Source organism: Macrobrachium nipponense, chromosome 24, assembly GCF_015104395.2.
Source record: "Macrobrachium nipponense isolate FS-2020 chromosome 24, ASM1510439v2, whole genome shotgun sequence".
NCBI classification, from domain to species: Eukaryota; Metazoa; Arthropoda; class Malacostraca; order Decapoda; family Palaemonidae; genus Macrobrachium; species Macrobrachium nipponense.
Window position 1 is genome coordinate 70,721,445 of NC_061091.1, and position 9,508 is coordinate 70,730,952.

The window sequence follows — 9,508 nt, forward strand, 5'->3', positions numbered from 1 at the left end:
TAGAGCAGTTTGATTCTACGATTGTCATGTCGGCTGTCAAACTCATCTACAAAACTATCTAAGTCAATCCTCTAAGCCCGTTTACTTTCAATTGATAATAATGCAGTGTTACTTAGTCTCTCACTAGTCATTGAATTTCTAAGAAATGTTTTTACTATTTTCATTTTGGAACAACTTCTTTCACAAGAAGCACTAGTAACAGGAAGTGTTACAGCTATCAATAGTAACCTGTATAAGCAATCAAAGGCAGATTTATATGGATGAATAAACGACAAAAACTCTACTAATGATGTACGTAGGTGGCTGAGGTTCTTTCTGGAGCAATTTCTTAACTAAAGGTAGCTCGTGTTTTAAATCACTTTGATTAACTGAATAAGATAAAGCAAATGACTTCAAGTCATCCTCATGTAAGAACGTCTGTCCAGCAGGACAAAGAGGTGAAATGCCACAGAAGATCACACATGAATCTTTGGAAAAACGACGCTCTAATTCACTATTTAAACAGTCTAGTACTTCATGCAAGATTATGACGTGTTGTGCATGACTTGGCTCCACAACTCTCTGGCCAGTTGTGTCCAGCATGATAAAATCGCGGAGCTGTCGATGTTTTCTTGAACGGTTTGTTGTCACTGTTGGTGAAATGTCACATTTTTTACCGAGTTCTTCAACCCTATTAGAGTAATTCTCAATTAACTTGGAGTTTCTTACATCAGCTAAATCTTCACGAGGACAAGAAATAAGTTTAGCTGCTTTTCCAAGGTCTGCCTGTTTGTCCTGCAGCTGCTGAGATACTTTATTTATTTCCCCCAGAATTTCAGAGAAAAACTGCAATAAAGAAACAAATTCTGCATCCATCTGAGCAAGTAAACCTCTGGCAGATACAGCTCGAGCTCCAGTATCATCTGCAGAAGTCTCCTTCAAAAGTCTTATAATACATTCCAGATGTAATAAAGCTTTTTCACAGGAGGTAGCCCGACACCACCAGCGAGTATCACTGAGATGTTGAAGTTCTCGAATTTGTTCTTCAGGAAACATTTCACGCTGTATAGAAAGGAACTTCTCATGAACCACTGCATCACTAGCAAAGATATTGACTTCTTCAAGAAAACTGAAAAGTTCAGATGCTTGTGGTACATTGTTTGCAACACTTGCCAAAACCAAAATGAGCTTATGACCATAACAAAGAACATAAGCAAAGTGTGCTTTCTCTTTTATACGTTTCTGAACGCCACTAATTCCTCCACTCATGACTGATGCTCCATCAAATCTCAAGCCAACAAGAGAAGATTTATAATCTAAGCCTAATTTTTCTAGTTTTCAGTATTATATCTGTGATATATGCAGCATTCAGTGAAGACATGGGAGAGAATGAAATAAAACATTCCTGAATACAGTGAGAGATTTCATCATAAAATCGTACTACTACTATTGTAATTGCTCAGTTTTGCTCACATCCTTGGCTTCAACGGCTTGAACAGAAAAGTAATGGCAGGATTTTATGTTTTCAGCTATCTCATTCTGTATTGCAGAACTGGCGTACTTCTCATTTCTTGACCACTTTTGACACGTTCAGCTATAACAGGATCATGTTCGGCAACGCATCTAAGAAGTTTACCGATATTTCCTGGATTTTGTTCGTCGTCCCTTTCTCTGTGACCTCTTTGTGCTATATTTTGTGTAACTGTCAGGAGTATAATCTCACCAAGAGTTTTTGTGTAATGACGATTTTCACGGACTTTCTTCTGATAGCCCTCACTTATACTCTGTTTAATGGATGTTCTATATGAGCTCAGGTGCTTTGCAATGGCCCCATCTTTCCTTGTGCGTTTTTCCATCGTCTAAAGCTTCTCTTTACAAATGCATCGTCTGCATTGCCATAAGGTGATGCAAATTAAGTGCCTACAAGCAAAACAGAACATTGCATCACGTTCTTGAGGGTACTCAGCCCAATTTTGCCTGACTAGTTATAGTGGCTATTGTTATATTCAATAATGATTAATTCTATATATAATATTTAATTTTAAAAAGTGGGGGGGCAAACCAGGGACATGGCCAAAATCTGGGAGGGCAGCTGCCCCCCCATAACTCCCCCTAGAATCGCCACTGTTTACACGTATTCTCGTATAACCTTTCGAACGTGATTGTCCCTTCATGGTACTTTTTGGAAGCATAATGTACAATTTACTGTATTTTTTCTGTGAAATTTATCAACAGAATTTCTGTATTTTCTTAATCGTTGTTTCTATTTGCTGGGCAGACAGCGAAATTAAAAGCGTCTTTGATACATAATTTGGCACCGATTAGGCCTATTAATACACAATACGGTTATAAAGTACCGTACTGTTACCACATTAACATGATTATATATATATATATATATATATATATATATATATATATATATATATATATATATATATATATATATATTATATATATATATTTTCTTGTCTTTATCTATTTGCTTCATTCCAGGAACTTCCACTGATAATAAAAATGGCTATTTGGTTCATGAATGTTGCCAAGATTTTTTTAACTAATGGATGGGTGACTGCTACCGAATTTCCGTTTATGCTCTACCTTGGGTGGAAAGGGCTGATTTGTTTGATTATGAGAATGTGGTACATATATTATATGTTTATATACAGATATAAGTATTTCGTAAAATGAAGAATGAAAGGAAAAGAACATTGGCGTCCGTTATTGGATTCGAACCTTCGCCCTTCACATCAGCAAGAGATCGCATTGATCTATTGTTTTTTCCTTTCATTCTTAATTTCTCAAAATAATTAAGTGTATATATACATACAGGTATATAAAAGTTGCTTCTGATCCAAGAAAGAACCAGAAGGAGAGCGTAAATCATGACTCAGATGACGGTCACCCATCCAGGGTACCGACCACACCCAAAGCAGCTCAACTTCACTGATCGGAAACCAGGAGTCGTCAGTAATTATATATAATATATGTATATTATAAAACTTTTTGGTGCGGCTGTGCATAAATTCCGATCGTATAGGGGAAGTCCTTATACGATCAGTATTTATTTGGGTTTGGGTCCTAAGCGTCGAGAGTCTTAACCACTCGGCCATTTCTATTTACTGATGGAAGTGTCTTAATTGACACAGGAACACTTCACAATTATATGGGTAACTCCTTAAGACAGTAGCTCCAGTGGTTCCATATTTACTTTCCTCTTCAAACCATTTCCATTGTCCTATCACAACTAACATAGATGAATATAAAGTACAAAGTGATAATTCATTATCAAATTTGTCATGGAAATACACTGAGTCTATACACTAGCATTTGTATTCTCCCCTCCACCAAAATAAAATAATAATAATAATAATAATAAGAAAAAAATGGAATGCTTTCAAATAATGAGCAAAGCTCACATATTTCTTTTACTGGTCACAGAATATCACTGGAACTGTAATTTCTTTAACTTATATCACAGTTATCACATCTTATACCAAACAGATTAACCTTCCACACTCTCCAAGCACAACTACTTGCACTGCTATGTGATGCACCCAATCCCATTTACTCTGCCTCTGGTCCCTTAATGATACCAGTACGGTACAAGTTCATTTTGAACATGTGTGATACAGAGCAGCAAGACTGTTGCTAAATAAATTACTTTCTGAGTTTTTTACCTTCATATGGTTTTCACACGGTAACATCTCTCTGCTCGTCCTAAATTCCTAATGCACCCAAGTTACAAGAAATAAGTGCTACCATTACTTCATGTTTTAACTATATGCTGATATGTAAATGTAATGCACATTTACCTTGGTTCTGGAACCTATCTCATTGATACGAGTTCCATACAGGTAACAGTTTAATATGTTTAATTCCTAAAAGTACATATTTTCCTACCTCTCTTCCTATCTTGAACTCTTCATGCATTGAAAATCAGAACAACATTAGCATGAATGAATGTGGTATGTACGGACAGTACGGTATCCTATTCCCCTAGCCAAACAAGATCTAGTACATGTAATAATTTTTAAAAATTGAATAATACCCAGATGCATAATAAATTACAAGGAATAATTGTATGTGTATATTATGGATAATATAAGCACAGTCAGACATTGTGTGTGGCTTAGGAAGCAACAGAATGTGAAAAAATGCACAATATTGAAAAAACACACTACTTTTTTTCGTTCCACAACCCTACATCTGCCTCGCCTCTCAATTAAAATCTTCCTTTACACCTTCTATAGACGACTTGAAAAGTTTAAGTCGTCTATGACACCTTCCCTGGTATGCTCAGTAAGGGTGAGGCCCATATTTGACCTAGCCAGACAGACATTCCTTGCGGATCCCAGTCAGCCACTCTCCCACCCTTTCACCATTGCACTGCAGCTTCTGTGGTCTAATCCCATGAAGCAGTGTTATTTCACTTCTCAGCCTTCGTTACGTCCTCAACAGAAACTTCTACACTTCTCAGAATTCAACTTATTAGTTCTACACTTGTGTCATTCAGCAGATTCTCAAAACATTAAGGGCATCCACCCAGGACTGCATTATTTTAGGACATTCTCTTTCTATTTGCATTTATTATTGTGAAATACTGGATTTCGTTAACCTTATGCTCTTTAAACTCTATCTATATATGTATATGTATATATCTAATAAAAGGAACCCATAAAAACTCAAAAATATAGAGAGAAAAATACTATATTTCATAGACTGCTTCTACCTGAAGAGGAAGACAGCAGTCTCTGAAATGTATTTTTTCTCTCTATATTTTTGCGTTTTTATGGGTTCCTTTTATTAGATATATACATATATATATATATATATATATATATATATATATATATATCTATGTCCCAATATCGTTACTCTGAGGTCTAATGTTAAAACTGTTAAGCAAGAAGCACATGACAGAGCAAGTGAATTGAAAGAACTCTGATATGGACAGACTTACTGAAACAGTTGGGGAATTCATAAGAACAGAGATAGAATTCATGGAACTTCCTAATGAGGAGTACCCAACTTCAGAAGACATGTGTTCTGTTGATTCCAATGTTGCATACCCCCCTTATTCATTTCTACTTCTCCTAAGCAGCATTATCAAGAGCAGAAATGCAAGTTGGTCTCAGTGTGACACTCGAACACAAGTATGGTCACTGTGTGATCTGGTTGACATGATCTGCAAACTTGGCTTCTTGCTCTTCATACACAGAAGCAGACAATTATAGATGCAATTCTGCAGCAGGGCAAGGAGTTGATCTCCCAGAAGAAATTGCAGGCTCTTTCCTCCAGTACCAAGCAGACAATGTTGACCACGCCTCCAGAACCTTAAATGGCCATGGCTCAGTTCATGTAATGAGCCAAATGGTTGTCAAGAGCATCAGAAAAATCCCACCATGCAAGGTGGACATGGAAGTCATCAAGCAATTATCTCAAGTGAATCTGGTTGATTAGAGAAATTAAAAAACAGTTCTTTCCAAAATTATGTATACCAATGTTAAGGTGTTTCAGCGAGACATTATTTTATGTGGACAGTATCCTTTTACCTTCCAAAACCACAGATGCTACGTCACAACATCTCACATCCTGGAAAAAGCTCTGACATATTCCTGCCCATGATTGACCTCACTTCATCTAACCCTAGTTGCGTGCGCTCCACGTTGGGGTATATTATGGATAACGGTAACAGGTAAATTAAGGTGGTTGGTGGTCTGACTAGAGGTTGAGGTTTTGAAGAGTTGACAAATCTAGTATGGTTACTGTCCAGTCCAGCATGTGGACAAGTCAACAGGGCCATGAGAGAAGTGACCAGTCTTCAAGACCTCAAGGAAGCAGAGATCCACAAGGACAGGTCAGTTGTTAGGATGACTAGAAATGCCAAGTATGTGCGGACTATCCTGAAGTACTGTTCTGGACGAAAACCCTTCTCCAAGGTTTCGAAGGGACTACATAGCCTCTCATCTGGGAGTCATATCTGAAAAGTCTGTTAATGTGGGAAAAGCAAAATCAGTTGGTCACACCATATTGAAATCTATGCAGGGCAAATCGGTATCAGAGGACAAGCTCTGCAAGAGAGATCAGGTTACTACACTTGCTGCCTCAACTTATATTTCAAGCTGGAGGAGAGCACCTGGAGATTGACAAGAAACAGTTGTTCCAGCACCTTGGCACCTTGTTGTGGCAGGAACTGGGATACTTGACACAGAAACCTTGTTTACATGTGAGTTACCTTATCCCACAGCTCTGTTTGATACCAGTCTCCTAATGCATCTTCAAGACAAGGCCAGTCTCCAGACAGGCCTGGTAAAGAAGGTACCATCCTCTGTAGTAAATCAATGTCCAAGTGATGTGGTGTATGTCCTTGATGGGGCGCACTCTTGCAACGATTTCCATGGCCCAACCAGACAACATATGCCAGTCTGTCTAGTTTGTATGTGTGGTATACACTTTATCACTACTGACATGCTGTTGTTATATTTGATGGCTATGGAAGAGGTCCCTCTACCAAGGATGAAGCACACCTGAGATGTTCCAGCTAAAACATCAGAGCAGAAGTTAACTTTAAGCCAGAAATGCAGCTGACCACGAAGTAGAAGACTTTCCTTGCAAACCCCAGGAACAAACAAACATTTCTGTACTTCATTGGTAATGAGCTGAAAATAGCTGGAGTTGAGGTCCAACTCAGTGCGGGTGATGCTGACTACGACATTGTGTCAACAGCATGTGCTATGGCCAAAAGATCAGTGATAGTTATAGGGGATGACACCAACATGCTGGTCCTGCTCCTGCCAAATCTAAGTCCTAGACATCATGATGTCTTCTTGCAGACAGCCAGCAAAATCCTCAACATCCGGATCCTGCAAGATCACCTAACTCCTGACCTTACTGTATCATTACTCTTCCTACATGCAATCACAGGGTGTGATACAACATCAAGCCCACATGGCATGGGAAAGGTCATGGCAATGAGCAAATGCTATCAGCTCAAGGATCATGCCAAATTATTCATGAAAACAAATCAGTGTCATGATGATGTCAACAAGCATGGGCAAGCTGCTCTAGAAATCTTATACAACTGTAAGTCTGGAAATAGCCTTGAGTTTGAAAGAGCAGCTAGTAGCTTCAGTAGCATAGTGGCGTCCAAGTCGGTCTATCTGCCTCCTGAATCTCTTCCACCCACCTGTGATGGAGCCAAGTACCACAGTTACAGTGTACCTCTAGGTACAGACATGACAAGGCACTCATCTTGATCCAATAAAGTGGGGTTAGTTTATCCATAAAGACCAGAATTTAGAGAAAAAGCCAATGAGGATGCAGAGGGATGCTGCTCCAGCATCTTTGTTGAAACTGGTCAAATGTCACGGAAAGTTTGACAAAAATACTTGTTTCTCTCACACAAATGGACTTTTGTGCATCCTGGCTTGTGGTCACTGCAAGGGATTTTTAATTACCTGCACCAGTGCTGTAGTGAACAGTGAAGCAGAGTTTTTGGATGATTCGACTCCCTCGATATTAAGTTTGGGAATGCAATTAAAGAATGTGGTCACGATCAAGCTCTAATATCTTCACAATCTTATTGAAAATACTCTAGATGAATTTCCTGGCCCCCAAAACATAGAATTACATACCTTGTTTGCATTTGTAGCACTATTAGCTAGGAAGGTGTTTAATTTTTGGCATTAAAAATTGGCGATGGCGGCCATCTTGGATTAGGGCCAATTTAGGGCATTAGCAGTGAGCAGATCAGAGTAAATTTTTTTTTTTTATCATGGCTATCAAACCTCATTTACTGTCAAAATCAGTTGAGAAACAAAATAAAGCAATTTTTTCCAACATCAGCTCTTTAATTACTGGACTATTAGCAGAGGCCCTTCAGCTCCACTTGCATTTTTGTTGTTGTTGTTGTTGTATTTGCAGTCTACTTTCTGTTCATTGCCTTTCTGCCTCATTTCTTTTGAAATTCCCCTTGCTCCAATGTTCTCTCGCCAGAGAACAGAAGCCTGTGCGTAATCTCTACCAAAGTTAAGAAGCGAGTCTTTATGACGATAATAAACAAGTAAACAATCGAGTTTTCTGTACTGCATGTAATGCTGTATGAAACTCTCAGCCGTGGCCCATAAAACGTTCAGCCACATGTGTTATTTGCGTCTGTTGCGGTGCCAGACGCACGATCATGTATAAACTTGAACGTAAAAAAATGAAAAAATGCGGAGGCTAGAGGGCTGCAATTTGTTCTGTTTGATGGTTGGAAGGGTGGATGATCTAACATACCAATTTGCAGCCCTCTAGCCTCACTAGTTCTCAAGATCCGAGGACGGACGGACAAGACAAAGAGCCATCTCAATAGTATCCTTTTATAGAAGACTAAAACTAAACTATTTCAAGTATTTCACTGTACAGAAAACTACAACTAAACTATTACAAATATATCACTTACAAGCATTATTATTATTAACCTGAACGAGTTTGGGATAATTTCTCTATCTGGCTGTTCTGTTCAGCGGACACACGAGCTTCATTATGACGATCATTATTAATTTGGCCACATATCAATGCACAAAATCTATTTGCTAGTAGATTGCTGCTAGAATATAATAATAATAATAATAATAATAATAATAATAATAAAATAATAATAATAATAATAATAATCATAACCTATTAACAAGAATGGTTGTTTTTAGCGAATTTATTTTATGACAAGGAAGAATAGAGAAATTCTTACGTAAAATTAATTCGCTAAACACAGCCATTCTCTTTAACATATATTTGAAAAATAGCCTCCTTCCAAAATAATAACAATAATAATAACAAATTTTTTTTACTAATAATGAATTAAATTGATCAGGAGTCATTAACGGAGAAACCAAGCTTGTGCTGCAGATCTCACCTTCACTAATTACAGTAACTTTATGCTGGCTTCCTTTCGTCCATAACGTCCATCTAATCTATTTCTTCATGAGAAAAGAAAAGTACAGAAGTCGCTACTGTATCCGTGTTAGGTACATACACAATAAGATTCCCTCACCTGCTTCTCATTGTTTTGAAGGAAACAAACTCTTGCTGAAATAGCATCTTTATCATTGAATAATAACGGATCTGTATCATAAAATGTTTTTTAAATATCGTAGACTCCTTTAAGAACACCGAAGGTACGTGACAAAAGCAAAAGACCTGAATAAAATCACATGGGTTGCTTAGCAACCGCAAGGCTGACAAAATCTTAGACTTATTTAAATAACAAAAAATGTTTTAAAGTTAAAATCTATTCCTCTTGACAAGCATGATAGTTGTTCTCTTGGCATGAAAAGTTTAAAATCATTTTGACAGCCTTATGGTAACCCACACCAAACCTTAGAAGAAGGAACCACCAAACCACATTTCGCACCCATACATCTGTAGACAGAATTGTTTAAACAGAAATATCTATACGTCTTTATCTGTAAAATAAAATTTCCTCAACATCATGTTGAACTCGGCATAAAATTTTCTTTTTGTCCGAATTATGCTGTCATTATAA

The 9,508-nt window shown here is 37.6% G+C and overlaps 1 protein-coding gene across 1 annotated transcript; it reads right to left on the reverse strand.

Annotated features, from left to right (window-relative positions):
- Positions 1–252: 252 nt before the first annotated feature.
- Positions 253–1,248, reverse strand: LOC135203389 (uncharacterized). Its single transcript, XM_064233124.1, has one exon. The coding sequence runs from the start codon at positions 1,246–1,248 to the stop codon at positions 253–255; it is 996 nt and encodes a 331-aa protein (XP_064089194.1).
- Positions 1,249–9,508: the final 8,260 nt, after the last annotated feature.

What these genes read in the sequence shown, in the direction of transcription:
- LOC135203389 (XM_064233124.1), bottom strand. Translation starts at nt 1,248, where the DNA reads ATGAGTGGAGGAATTAGTGGCGTTCAGAAACGTATAAAAGAGAAAGCA.